The 15,109-nt window shown below is 36.0% G+C and overlaps 1 protein-coding gene across 1 annotated transcript in view; it reads left to right on the top strand.

Annotated features, from left to right (window-relative positions):
- Positions 1–1,123: 1,123 nt before the first annotated feature.
- aux (cyclin-G-associated kinase) overlaps positions 1,124–15,109 on the top strand; it is a 31,050-nt gene continuing 17,064 nt past the window's right edge. The window contains exons 1-6 of the mRNA XM_022850442.2: positions 1,124–1,520; positions 5,779–5,840; positions 6,825–7,019; positions 8,788–9,018; positions 9,344–9,572; positions 9,897–10,040. Coding sequence (XP_022706177.1) covers positions 1,391–1,520; positions 5,779–5,840; positions 6,825–7,019; positions 8,788–9,018; positions 9,344–9,572; positions 9,897–10,040 — 991 coding nt within the window. The 5' untranslated portion in view covers positions 1,124–1,390. The remainder of the gene's footprint in view (positions 1,521–5,778; positions 5,841–6,824; positions 7,020–8,787; positions 9,019–9,343; positions 9,573–9,896; positions 10,041–15,109) is intronic.

Raw genomic sequence — 15,109 nt, 5'->3', positions numbered from 1 at the left:
CAGCCAAGGAATTTCAACAAAACTAGTGTAAATGACAAGGAAAAGCTGAAAAATTAAGAGAATATATTCTATGATTTAGTAAATATATATATATATGTGAGATGAAAAAATGCTGTATTTAAATGAAGATTTCTGAATCAACCAAAACAATCAAAAAACAGAACCTTGAAATTGACATCGAGTTGCATTAGATCATAAATGAGTTGTACCATGGTGCTGTAGTATGCTACTCGTCGGACTGATTATGCTTGTCTTTTAAAAGCGTCATGAAACAAAAGAATGGGTGAGCTTATGAGAGAGTTAATATTTACAATGAAATGACTAATAAATTGTTATCTATCTAGAATAATTTAATATATCTTATAGATTTTCAAAAACGTACTTTCTACTTTTATTAAATTGAAGTAATAAAAACCTACTCTTATCTGCAGAAACTAAAGATACACTGATAGCGTTCTTGATATGGAAGCCACGTTACCCTTTTTTATGTAAAGGATAACTGTAGAATAATTAGTACCTTCTTGTTTTTGAGCTCCTGTTGTTGACTGCTCGGATGTATAAAAGCTTAATCAAGGCTCCAACACTGCAATGGAGCAAAGCCACCTTTATTTGCATGGTACAATGAAACAACTATTTGACCTCCCAATAACAAACTTGTTTTAGAGCGATACGAAATAGCATCTGTTATTCGTAATACACTTAAAACCAAGCAATATAGAGCAACTCCGTTTTTCATAAACAGAATTACTTTTCGATTCATCCGCTCGAATAATATATCTGTAAAATATATTTGCAACTACACATTAATTAATCACCTGTTGAAAATCTCATTACCAAATTAGATATAACATGTAAAATCGAATATGGCGAAGGCATTAACTCGAGTGAGAATTTACACCAAATAGATTATTAAAGTTTTTTCTGAACAATCTGCACTGCTCTGAACAAATTGTTAACAAATTCAACGTAGAAATGTAATTCGAAACTGTCGCTTGCGTATGTTTCGTGTACGGGAAATGTGTTTGTTATTGGTTGTCCAGCTGTATTGAACGGCTAGCGAGGGCGGTTGTCTGTGTGTAGCTCGCTGGCTGTCATTCGACTGGGCCATCTACGACTCAGCCATAACCCACACAACAGCTCGATTGTTAATAGTTAGAACGGCAAGTCCACCAGCCGCTATCCGCACCGTTTGTGCGTAGCTACCAATTTTTCATTGCAATTTACTGTCTGCATATGTATGTGACCTGAAAATTTTGTTCCTTGTTCAATGTTATTTCCCATCGAACGTACGTTAGACACGCGCATGTAACTCTACGGCATTTCCACAGCCTTTGGTGTATGTGTATGAAACGGAAACGGTGGTTAGAAACGGAAAAACATCGAAATCATCATGTTTAAGTCTGCCCTCGGCTACTTTTCGGGGGCGGGCTCGTCCGCCTCAAAAGAAGACAACGAATTCGTGGGTCAGATTGTATCATTAGGAATCTTCAAATTGCGAGTTTTGAAAGTTATTGCTGAAGGTTAGCTACTATTACAAAAAAGCAACTATGATTGGCAATGATTTTATTTAAGCTTTATCTACAGTAGACGTGTAGGCACAATCTGATAACCTAAAATTAGTCAAACTAATAATATGACACTGAAATTTCAGTTATTTTTTACATAACAACTAGACACGGCCGCTGGAGTATATTAAGTTGTCCATTGTCAATTCTGTCAGGTGTAGCATACTGTGAGTATGCATTGCCAGTAAAATGATAGAAAACTCTTATGCTTCTCTAACACGAAATGCCACTTGTCTTCGCTGAGCAGCAGGTTCCGACCACTCTCTACATTTCCCTTATAGTCAAAGCACTTGAAAATTCTCATACTGTGTGGTCTTGCAATATGTGTGTGCATAATACCAGGACGTACTCGCTATGGGGGTAGTCCTTGAAAATGAAAAAGCTGTATCTCTGAATCACCTTAATTTTATTACAATAAAAAATAAACAGGGTTATTGCGTTTAGCAAAACAGCTCTCGCCTTATTGAGTAACACGTCACCTACTTTAGTAGTGTTTTGTGCTCCAAGCTAGCATACCTTCCTTTCACTAATTAAATAATTGTTCGCCAAAGTTACTGTTTATAAAAATAGCTCTACGTATGTTCTGTCGCGTACAAGTACCCATTATCTTTATTTTCCTATTCTTGCTTGACTACGGAAATGCAACTACTCAGGTGAATACGCTTGCTTAGTGTGCGATATAACAGAAGTTGTCGTAACCCTAACATGCAAGTTTCTGAAAAAGAACTGCCCCTTAGCACTTTGTTTGAGAAAGCTCTGGGAAGACGATTGGCTAATAAGAAAAAAGTCAGTTATACGTCTTATTTTTCTCTGAGTTGGCGAATTTTACTTCCATTTATATTTAACAGATTTGTTTTGGGTTATGGCTAAAATAAAATAAAATATGATTGGTTTGTACGTAGAAAATAATAAGATGTAAAACATTACATCCGTTATACTAAATTATATAACCATCGTATTTGATAATTCATTTGATATTTAAAATTTGGAAATATCTTTTGGAGTAAAAAAATTAAAAGTCTCAACATTTCCACTGAGGCCCTGCTTCATATAATACATTTACCTAGAACAAAGGATCTGTTTTCTAGTTTTTGGCACATTAGTAAAAAAATTCGACAAAAATTATGCATCATATTGGACTAAAATGGAATGAATCTGCCCATGCACAAGGTTTTTGAGAATCAACGGAAATTTTGCTTTTTGACTATTGCTAAATTCTCCGATCTAATTTAGCTGGCTTATAAGTATATAATAACAGGTAATGTTGTTTATGGGTTAACCAGAGAACATGTACATGGTTAGTACGTCATAGCCAACTACATTATACACATCAAAATCTATAAATTCACATTGACGTGGTGACACACTTCATCATAAGACTGTATCATACTTCTCCTACCAGATGCCTATTTACCGTTAGTCCTTATAATTAACAAGACTATATCTGGTGTGTTGACATTTTTCTGCCCAGAGTGAAAATATAATATGACAAACAAATGCCTTCACTTGCCTCTAGTGCCTTCACTGCGCTATTAATCGATTTTCCTCTAGGTGTGAGTTGTAATTTGGTATGTAATACTAATTACAGTACCACTCTTTGATGTAAGCATATGCCAGAGATGGCATGGACCTGTTATAAGGTCGAATAGTGAGATGATTTGTAACCTGGAGATGATTCACGCTTTTTAGTGCCGCTGTTTGCATTGGGTCGTATTTGGATAAAGAAGAGCCAAATATACATAATAGCTTGCTGGGCCTTCGTTCCTGCTCTTGCGAACTTCGGTGCGCCGGACAGTTTACCATACGTAGGCAAGGGAAAACGAGAACAGTTTATAACGTATTTACCTACTTCCATTTAAAGGAAAAAAAACAAACATTTTGGTAAGAGGTAAACTAAACAGTGTTTACGAGGACGCTTCAGCTTTATTTGCAAGTATCCAGAATTGAACTAAAAGTTAATGCGGGATCGTATGCCAACTTATACAAAAAAAAAGACCATGTTATGAATAGACAAAAAACATTAATGAAACATTCTTAAGAGAGAGGCGAATGAAAGCTAGTGACAATACAGAAGTCCTCGAGTTTTAGAACGAACGGCCTAAAGTTGGCATGAATATTTGAAAATACCTCTAAAACAACCACCTTGAATATTCTGCCCATTTCGGTCCTCTGTCGTCAGTTCGATGCGATCGTTACTTAACTTAGAGTAACGACCACATATTTGCTTGACACGTACGAACTTGAAATAACTTAATTTCAAGTCTCTTACTATCGTGGATTTTCATGCCAACCTTTAGATGTTTTTTAGTGTTAGGAGCACATGACTTCCAAATATCATAAGATGTTTGTTTTTTGGTCAAATAGTCTGGAAATTTTGAAACACGGTGAAAGAGCGCAATGTGACATTAGCGCACAACATCTTTGGCTATTTGTGTTTTCCGTTTGGCTAAATTTAGACAGCCGCATCTACCCTACCTTGAGGACGCGCTGGTTTATATATAACAATTAGAAAACCATCGGTCTTACTTTGGCGTATCGCAGCGTCCTTTACAGTGCACATTCGGCACAAGCATCGGGTTCTTATTTCTCGCAGCCTTCGAACATAATCTATCATATCTTAAATATAATAAGATACGCTAAACAAATGAAAACCGTTATTTCCCTTTAGTCTACAGATCTTAACGAGACGAGAAACTTTGGAATAAAATTGTAAATTCTAGACTGAGCGGGGTTTACTCGTATATCTCTAAATAGATTGCGCAGTGCGCTTAATATAAATCATATTAACAATGGGTACACATTGCAGTCGCAGAAATGTAATTTAAGAAGTACTTGTAAATATACCAAACTATATCAGAGTTAGATCGGAATTGTACAATAACATGTTTTAGCAATTGGTACCAATTTATTGATCTAATTTTATAGAGAAAATAAGTCTTTTCATAAACAAAGTATTAGGCTCTTACAAGCAAATTCGGCGGATTTTGAAGCTGAATAACCTCTGAATTAATCGAACTAACATGATTTTTAATGTGTCAGAGGTACACACTAATTACAGTGCTTTGGCAACCTCTGGGCAGCCATACCTACCATTTGTATTCTCATAAGTAATTTTCTTATCTATGGCTTCTCGAAGTGAATCGATAGTAATATGCTTGCCCACCAATTGCCTTACGCGGAAAGCCCGTAATCACACATCGTAGTTCGGAAGAACAATGTAGTGAAAGTGAAAGCTGGATATTCCTTTACTCAATCTAGGAAGTATTTTAAGCATGGTGATGAGGTCTGGCGTTGTCATCAAGTAACCAGACTGCGTGCTTTCTATCGCTGTATCAACGGTCTATCAATCTCATCAACACTCAAAACAGCAGGCTACCTTCATTATTTTATTTTCGGCGGATGTCTCATAGTAGCAGATGCGCCTTATGTATGTTGTAACTACTATCGTCACCTACTCAAAACTGCCACCAAGTTAATTTGTCGCCAAAGCGACGTCATTCTCTGGCCTGATCTTTCTCCAGCTTGCAGTGGTGACTGGGATTTTCCAAGCTGGTTTTTCGTGGATTAAAGTTTAGCAAATTGAATGTAGAATACACATTTCCGACTGGCTTGGCGTTAATTTGCGATGAATCCATTTGTTAGTCTGTCTCCATTCTCTTAGTATTTGAGTGATAACAACACGTTATATGTGGAATGCCAGTTTTGGCGGACAGGGTCCTTAGACTTTAAGCTCTGATTTCGCAAAGACCTTCCCTACTCTTATTCTTCGGGTTTCGACATCTGGTCATCTACTTGCTGATCCTCAACACTCCAGTCTTCGTTCTCAAAACATAATTCCATGGCGCTTTTTAGCTCGGATTTAATTGAAATTGGCAAAGTGCTAACACAACATGGTTTTCCAAGTTACCCGCATAATTGAATCGATAATCGAGCACTGCAGTCCGACCATGTATATGCCCTAGGAGAATATAGCCATCGCTGAATTTAGTCATAGATTAAAAACTATCTTCTAGTTTTTAATCTAAATGATAAGCCTTATCATAAATAAATAGTAATATGTTCCCCGTGTTTCTATTTATAACAATTTCAAATCAATAAAAAAATGATGTTATATATTGATATTAATGCATTAAAGTAGAGAACAGTAATATTAAGCCAGTGTGTTGATTAAGACTATACGCTTATAATGAAAATTATCATTTTCTGATTACAGGTGGTTTTGGCTTCGTATTCTTAGTTCAGGACACAAACACCGGAAAAAGCTTTGCGCTTAAGGTAGATCATGACAGATTGAACCCTGATTGTTACGTACCATGTTAAATAATGGGCTATATGAAGTTTTGTTTCTTTAAGAATCTCAGGCAATGATACGTAGTATCTACAAGCATTCGATCTATCACCACACGACAACAGTGGGATAGTAAAGTGAAAATAGCATAACGAGGAAAATTAAATCCAACAAAATTTATAGTAATTCTTTATTAATTTTTTTCTGGGAAAATTAGTGTGTTGCTGGAATTGAAATTGTTTGACAAACGCGCTTTAAGTGGAAATATAATTATGAATTTTTCATAAGTGACTTAAATATGACAATAAGACGTTAATGTCGAGCGTGTCCGAGAACCGCAGTTTAGTCCTTATAACAATCGAGCTGATTGAAAAAGCGGAAAAATTATTTAGCCGAAGTAACGCATTGTATTGCAAGAAGTAGTGCTATTCCGTAAAGGCTATACTAACGATGCGTATGAGGATGTTTGATGATGATTGAAGTCCCTTCCGAATAAGAGGAAAACAGTTGTGGTTAATTGTACACCCAATTACGAAATTCTTATTAATAAGATGGTCGAAGGACTTTTTTTTTTATTAATTACGGAAGAGCTGGTCATATTTAATAATATTAATGACATTCACTGTAAAGGTTTAATACATACAGATCTATCACGCGATGGAATCATTAGGATGTAATATGGGATAGTTGTTTACAAACATTTACGCTTATTGTATAGAAGGTTTTTAAAACAAAAACTTTGATAATAATGAATTGCTTAAAAAACTACTTATATCATCACTGCTCAATTTTAGCTGATGGGTTCAGTGAATCCGGGGTGACTATCGATTATTACATAATAATCCTGTGTGTCTACGTTCCTGAGCATGTCTGATATTTGTTCTAATCTGTTATTACGATTCATTTTATTTACGTATAATCATAAAATCTGAGCTTTAACTTTATTGCATTGTATTATACTTGGGGATTAGCGAATGTTCAGCGTCGATCAAGAAAGCGCAGATTCAATCGAGCAGGAAATTCGTGTGCTCAAGCAACTCAAGGGACACCCAAATGTCATCGAATTCTGCGCTTCTGCCGTCGCCGAAAGCCAAGGGGGCCGTAAAGAATATCTCATTCTAACTGAGTTCTGCTCCGGTGGTGTGGTTGTTGATGCTATTAATAAGGTAAACACAGTATTTCATCAGCTAGATTGCTTTTAATAATAAAAACATTTATATACCGAAATAATGAGTCGTTTGTTCTTGACATACAAAAATAAAACGTTTTGAATTATTTTTGATTAGCACAAACATTTCAATATTTCGATTCGTTTCGCACATTACGACGCATAACCAAGTCTACTTTGATTAATTGTATATACCAAGTTTGTCATCTATTCTTCTTATATTATATTCATTGAGCGTGGTAGGGATTTTCTAGGGCTGTATCTAAACAAAAATAGACTTATCAACCAGATGCTCAGCATGTGCTAGAAATGACATTTCAAACGGTCATGCCAAGCCAATACAAGCCTTATCAATTGCGATTACAGCGTCAGCGATTTCGGCGTTAATTCGAGGCCTCAACCGCTAACAAGCTCGTTTCAAAGTTTTTCTTTACGATTCTTCAAACGCTTTCTTTATAACACGAGTGAACGAGCCATCGTTGCCATGTTGAAACTTGTTGGATTTTCGCTTGGTAATGCTTTATACATAGTAACCCAACAGGCTCAAGTCTGGGTTTTTCGGCGAGTGTATGTTCTTATTCCAGGGTATGAATGTAGTGCTAAATAGCGCACACTGCACTCATCGCCTTGTATAAGTAGGTGCAGCAGTGCCGATGCGCCTAGTTTTAGAAAAGATAAGGTCTTCTTTTAGATACCTCAACATAGATTTACGGTGTGATAACAGTTTCTAGAACACGCAAATTAACTTCTCTCCCATCTTGGAAGATGTTCGATGACATGACGTCTCTATCAGTGAAGACAAACTAAAAACCTGAATATTAGCTGAAAAATTGTTTCTACGCGTGACGTATCATTTGCGCTGTAAGCAAGCCAGCGATCATTTCTACGGTTGATTTTCGCGTCGAGGGTGAAAAAGATGTTTTCGTCCGAAAAGAATCGAAGACAATTTACTGTTTCATTCTAAGAGAACTCTGGCGAATAATGGCGATCTATTGGTTTTATCGACATTGGAGTGCATTTGTCTTACTTATGATATTTGATATGTAACATTCTGTAACATGGTAGTCTTACTCAAATAAGATTTTTTTACAACCGATCTAAGCGAAACAGAACGATGGTCAGAAATATATTTTGGAAAGGCATCGATTAATTCTGAGGTCCGAACTGCTTTTGTATGTCGAACATTTTTCATTGATGTGTGCTAAAATGTGCTTCTGCCTCACCTGCAGCCACAAGTTTCTTTGCACTGTCATACGCGATCAACTTGGGGATGACCCAGCAAGTTCATAATTGTGCCGTTTATCGCTGCAAGCTTGTTTATATTTTTCTGGAAACAATTTTTTTATTTGTAGTAGTGCTTTCGAATAAATGCATTCAAAAACGCCAGGATTACGCAAGTTTAGTTCGTCCACCCTTTACTTAATTTATTATAATTTGAACGATATATTGCCAAATTTTAGTGAAAACATTATATACAGTATGATAAACTTATTTCGCGGAGCAGTGGGAGGAGTAGGCACACAGAGTACAAAGTGGAGCATACAGTTATGTAAGAAATTAATTTTGAGTTAGAAAGAAGGTAGACTTAGACGTGGGAACGAATATATTTTAACTGTTAGCTTAATATTTTTGTTGGTAGGAACATTCTTTCTAACTGCAAAGTTAGAAAGAATGTTCCTACCAATAATTACCAATCATTAATCTACTTCTGCTCCTGCATCTCCCGTTTCTGTATGTGACTGATGAATACGAATTAATACTTTTAGGCGAAGCTAAGCATGGACCAGGTGCTTAAAGTCTTCTACCAATGTTGCAAGGCTGTATTACATATGCACACACAGCAACCGCCAATCACGCACCGGGACTTGAAGTTGGAAAACTTGCTAATAGCGCGTGATGGCACTGTGAAACTCTGTGATTTTGGCAGCTCAACGATTGCCTGTCATATCGTTGATGACAAATGGACTGCTTTGAAAAGGAGTCTCGTTGAAGATGAGGTGACTGTCTCGATTTTGATGAGTAGATTCTTACTAATCGTACACTTTTCATAGCTTAGAATCCAGAGTTTTGTTTGCTGAGCCTTGAGGTATTTAAAAAGCCATGTTGATTGGAAGTAAACTCTCGGCGTTCATTATCTATAAGGGAATTCGTATTTGTACGTAGTTTCTTTGAGACCTTACCAGTAATCTCGAATATGTAAAGAAAACAGTTTTTTCTGGCTCAGAGTGCAGGAGCCATTCATCGAAAATTTTTCGAGGTTCTTCTTACAGAAAATTAAATAAGAGCACTGATCTTTGCGATTATAATGTGACGTTCCATTAGATACAACGAAATACAACGCCGATGTACCGTGGCCCCGAATGTTTGGACACGTATAACAATTTTCCTATCGATCATCGCCTAGACGTATGGGCTCTTGGCTGTATTCTGTACGTGCTTTGCTACCGACAACATCCATTCGCAGACGCCGCTAAACTTGCCATACTCAATGCCAAGTACAACATCCCCGCAAATGCCGACACTGAATTTGGAGATCTACAGCAGCTCATTGGTACGTCATTGGCAGATTAATAGCAACACTAATAAAATAAAAGTTGATCTAAAAAGTAATTCACGTATTAACATAAAAATAACTAACAATAAAAAATATCAATAATTTAAGCGCTCATGTACTATACTAAATAGAACAAAGGCAACTGATTTGGTGGGCTGGGAGAAATACTAATTTACTACTCATAGTGGGCTTATCGTAAAATATTTGTGTGTGTTTTCAAGATTCTATACTGAAAGCTATGAGATGAACCTGTGTCTATTCTCCGTTATTCGGCGTGACGATAAGCACATTATGAGTGAATATCTTTGTTTTATGGATTAGGTGATATGTTAACTATTGATCCCCGAGAACGGCCGTCAGTGAATAATGTCTTACATCGACTCGAAGTTCTCGGAAAACTACGAGGTATCGAACTATCTTCTGCCCCGTTTCTGACACAACATGGTATTGTCGCTTCGGTTCCAGGTAAGTTAGTGTAATGAAAGTTATAGACGCAACTAACGTAAATAGCTTGTGGCAAATGCTTATGCGGTTTATGGTTGTCGCGTTCCTCGGTCGTAATTGCGCGGAGAGTCGGCCGTAATAGATAGCTTACCTGTTGTATTTTCCATTCTCCATCGCTGTGTACGTAGCTTACTATATAAGGCGCGGTAAAAACGATGCACTGAAGTACTACATTAAGAACAAAATGATAGTTAGAATTTGCTTTCTTAAACACTTACAAACTAATAGAACGTATTGCGGATCAGTTTGTTATGAGTGATTTAATTACTGTTATTATGGGTAAATACATTATTGTGAATTCAAGAAAATAAACCTTTATTAGGTTAAAAGAGGGATTTCACCGTTTATTTGAATACATTTCTTCATATCGTTTCGAGTCATATAATACTATTAGATTCAGTATTGTATATATCAACGGGGAGTATATCATGTTAAGATAAACACGAGTAAGAATGATATTGCATGATTCTTTATCTAATCATAACTGATTAGGTGTAAATAGATTACAAAGTAATATTAAAAACGTCACACACCACTGTTATAATGAATAACCGATTGTGGTGTCTTTGTTACTTGTTTACACCTATGTTATGAATCCTTTTTAATAACCAAGGTGTTATTTAGACGCTGAGTTAGAGGTTAACGACCTAACTAGGCTCTGCTTCATTTTCTTGGTTAGTGGATAACACAGTAAAGCTGATGTCATAATAGAGAAACTTAAATACTTTGAAATTAGTAGAAAAAAGTCCCTTCATTAATACGAACGCTGGAGAAATAGAGAAGAAAGCCTGCGCTCTGCCCCGCCTCTAGGAGTGAAAACTCCTATAAGCCATGCTCTATAGAAGACATTTACAAGTCGTTATTTCGAGCTCTTAACTGGTCGCATGTTCGTACGTGTTGTGCTTGCCCAAAATGGCCGAACACCCAAAAGGCTTGAAACCAACTAACTCATATGATGAGAATTTGCTTAAGGAACTACTGAAGTATATGAAGAAAAAACAAGATAATGCATTGACTTTACTTGTTGATATACGGGAAGCAATTGATCAAGTAAACGGAATTAAATTTTCAGGGAAGTACCAAGCTTTGGGCTACAAAGAATTATCATAAGGAAAAGCTTAATTTTCTGATATATTGCAAAAAGACAGTCCACATGGTAGAGTTAGAAATGATGTTAATTTTCAACGTGTATGGCCTGTAACGTAAAGTTCGTGTGTTTATGCAATCTACTAAACTAGTTTGAGCTTTAGTATGTGTTGCTTACATGCGCAGTGACCTCAAGGAATGTAAATAAAGTACAAGTGTATATGGGACCGTCATCTCTATAAGATAAGAGAACTAAATGAGTATTAATAAACCAAAAGTACGTGTTATGCAGTTTCTATGAGGCAAGCGGGTGGGAAATTGGTTACCTACAGTAGCCAATAAGTATCATATTGTCCCAAAAAACAAGGTGCTTCGGGTAACGCTACAGGTTCCGTTTAGAATCATAAAATTTATAAGACTTACAAATCCTTACCACGATGGCTACGGCCTATTCTATATAACCCTAATTATTGTTTGTATTGCAACAATAAAGCTATTCGAATCAGGATTGTTTAAAGACTAACCTAGTATTTGGAATTGATATTCTCATGTCACTGCCCTACAGGTTTTAATTATATGATTCCTGTTGATGATAACTGCACCGGGACTTAGCTTCAAGTGCCACCTAATAGTTTTAGTACACTGGCAATTAATAGGTATTCATATTACGATGTGTAAACAATGGAAGCAGATGGTATTTAAATTCTAGTATAGAACATGCGAAAAAGGTCTTGACATGTTTCGAATAAACCGAGAAACACGTAAATACATTTATACTGCTGATTTGTGGAAAATATTGAAGATCATTAAGAAGTGCTGGTACGGTGCTTAAGGCCTGTTTTGTTACTTGATCTACAAAATATATTAATAAGCATGCTGTGATGCGTATAATATGTAGCAATATAAAATTCAATGTTCCTTTTGCATCACTCACATGTATAACAATATATAGGAAGAAGCTATTGTCTTTTGAATTGAGACGTCCATAAAACAAAGATAACTTTGTACTTATGTTTCACGAAAGATAAAACTTTAGGTCATCTGGCTTATCTGGCCGCCGGGTAGTTTATATTAAATAGATGCTGTAAAGTTATGTAGAACAGGAGCTTTGCAAATGGATTCCTTTAATTTTATCAGGTTTTCAAAAAAGGTTTCCAATATTACTGATTCGATTCAATATCACAACTTCCGTTCCTGGATGGTCTCCTTAGCGTTGTTCTATGCATTTTTTAATTTCATCACATAATTTTTCATAAGCCTGTGTGTCGCATATAAGCCCGTATAAGAATATTAAATGAGGTAACGTAAATAAGGACTGAAATTGGTCATATTTGTACATTTAAGGGCGGGGGTTCTCTCGTTTTCTTGTTTAACCCAACTTGACTCGTTTTATATTCGACAAAAGAGGACACGGTAATAGTTTTGATTTTTGTTATTCGTGCTATAATATAATAATAATGACGAAATGTAAGTTAAATCCTTATGCTTCTGCTAAAAGCTACGAAAATGTCCAATAGTTGTATTTTTTTTAATTAAAAACACTACGTTTTTAATCATAATAGTTATATGCGAAAAGCTGAACGACGACAGCAATGTAGCGCACACTTCATAAGCAAATTATAATAAACCGGTTTTAAATTGATGGATCTTGATATCCGACAAGAGGGTGCAAGTCTAGCGCGCTTAAATACGCTTAAGCTAAGTCGCCGTGTGTTGCCTTTTTGCCTTTCAGGTATGTATGGGGGCAGGGGGAATACAGAACCACGCTCGGCGGGTCTTTGTTCCGCAGTAGCGGTTTGGACAGTTTGGCCAATCATCTGGTTATGGGCACTTCTATTTGGCTTTCTTCGACAGAGAGAGAACAATGGGCGGGTAGCATATAAAAGAGTTCGACTTGAAGAGATTTACATCGACCAAGATTTCGAATAATGCTCTACATCCCCAAGAGGGTCTCATGGATGGCTATTCCTCGCCGAATCATGCTGGAAACACTGAATCATGTAAACCAAATGACATGATTGCGTATTAAATACGCTGGGAAACTTTGGGGTGATATTGTCATATAAGTATTCTAGTATTATCGTGCTGAAATCGCATCATAAGGTCCAGTACATTAGTGATTCTGCGACGCAGCCCAACTTTATTTAGTAGAAATTTCACTGGGAAATATTCCTCTATTCACCTTTTGAGGAAAATGAAATATTAGTATACCATACCCATGCTTATGTGAAAAGCGAAATCGTACAGATTTATTTTGTTGGAAAAAACATTTAATTGTAAATTAATCTAATATATCGTTCCTTTTTTTTAATGAAAGAATCCTGCACTGTGTCCAATTCGACGACTGCCGAAAATAAGAATAGATTATGATGATAGGCTAATGAAAGATATATGTTAGATAAAGCTTCCGCACGGCTGCATGGCTTTTTAAGCACACAGTGTGCTATTAGGAACATTCTAGTAGGAAGTTATTCACCACTTGACTTAATTTAAGCGGACTGACTGAGCATGAAGAAGATAATTTATGAACTATGGTTGCTATTATTGTGTTTGTATTAATAAGGGACGGTAAAGGATTTTAGAAAAAAGCAATCACAGAATGATATATTGCCGTTCGAGTTCATAGCGGGCGGGTTTTAATAAGTCATGGAAAATCGGAAAATTTATGTGGTTTTCAAATCGGAAAAGCTTATAGTATGAACTTTGTATTTGGGTAAAGATCCACTATTATGAACGCCGTCAGCTGCTAGCTTCAAAATTTCAAAAAGCAAAAAATATTTTAAGGCAAATTGTATTTGGAAACGTAAAAGCTTGATACATACTCTATTAGTGCGAGACAAATTCCAGTGAAAATTAAAGTCAGAAAATATGCCCAGAAACATCGAAGATAGCTGTCTTTCTGTGAAAGTGATAAACAAATGCCAACAAATATCAGGAAGGAGTTAATAAGTGCAACAGGAGCCAATGAAAAAAGTTTTTGTTTTAATTTTTTGCTTTGTTTATGATGCTACCAAATTATGTTATGAAGTGTAACTTTAATATAGTGGTAATTTACAGAATAGGACGTACTTGGTTATTGCTTTTCAACCCGATAGAATATGTGCACTGTCATTTTAGTCAATAATCCGTCTCGAGTTCGTGACCCTGTTTAAAATTTTAAATAAAGGAGGTGGCCAGGTTGAACAATTACCAAAGTACGTTCTTCAGTGTAGTATTTTGGATATTATTATAATACACTTTGATGTCTTCAACATTATATACAATGTGCTTTAAAATTTCATGCTAGGTGTGAAAATTGCATATCCTAAAGATGTTCTGTATTTTGCTTTTATCTTTTGTTATAACACTCGAGCTACTTTTGGCTCCCTCTTCACGTACACACTCTTATTGAAGATACTTGAAATGTTATTAGTTTCTTCTGAAAACCTAATTCAGAATGTCTAATTTTATTCACTTGCTTGTTTGGTGTGTAACTCTTCCACACGTCTGCCGTTAAGGCTAGCGTTAGTGTCTTCAGATACAGTAGTATTTTTGTCTATTAAGGGACAACTTAACGGCGAATGTATTAACCGTTTTAGAACTATTCAGGCTTCTGAGTCGCGTGGTCAATAAATAATATAAGACAATCATGTACTACCTTTTGAAAGCTTATGTAATTACGTTACCTTTAGTACTATTTACAGTATTGTTTATTTCATTAGCCGTCGTTTTATGATTTTTTAAACACTTCGTGTAGTATTTTTTCACAGTATCCTCTTATTTTTTAAGAGGACAGCTTATTGTGCAATTTTAGTTTAGGTAAAAATGATATCGATTCGAAATATAGCGTACACAAATAGCGTGTTGTTTGTGTGGCACGAGAGTGGCACCGCGGTTGTTCGCCTTTTTTTTTTTATATTTCTTATTTTTGGAGCAGACAGTAGCTGATGTTAGGCACTTATTTT

This window comes from Varroa jacobsoni, unplaced genomic scaffold (genome assembly GCF_002532875.2).
Source record: "Varroa jacobsoni isolate VJ856 unplaced genomic scaffold, vjacob_1.0 scaffold_1462, whole genome shotgun sequence".
NCBI classification, from domain to species: domain Eukaryota; kingdom Metazoa; phylum Arthropoda; class Arachnida; order Mesostigmata; family Varroidae; genus Varroa; species Varroa jacobsoni.
The sequence above is the reverse complement of the archived record's forward strand: the minus strand, read 5'-3'. Positions and strand labels throughout refer to the sequence as shown.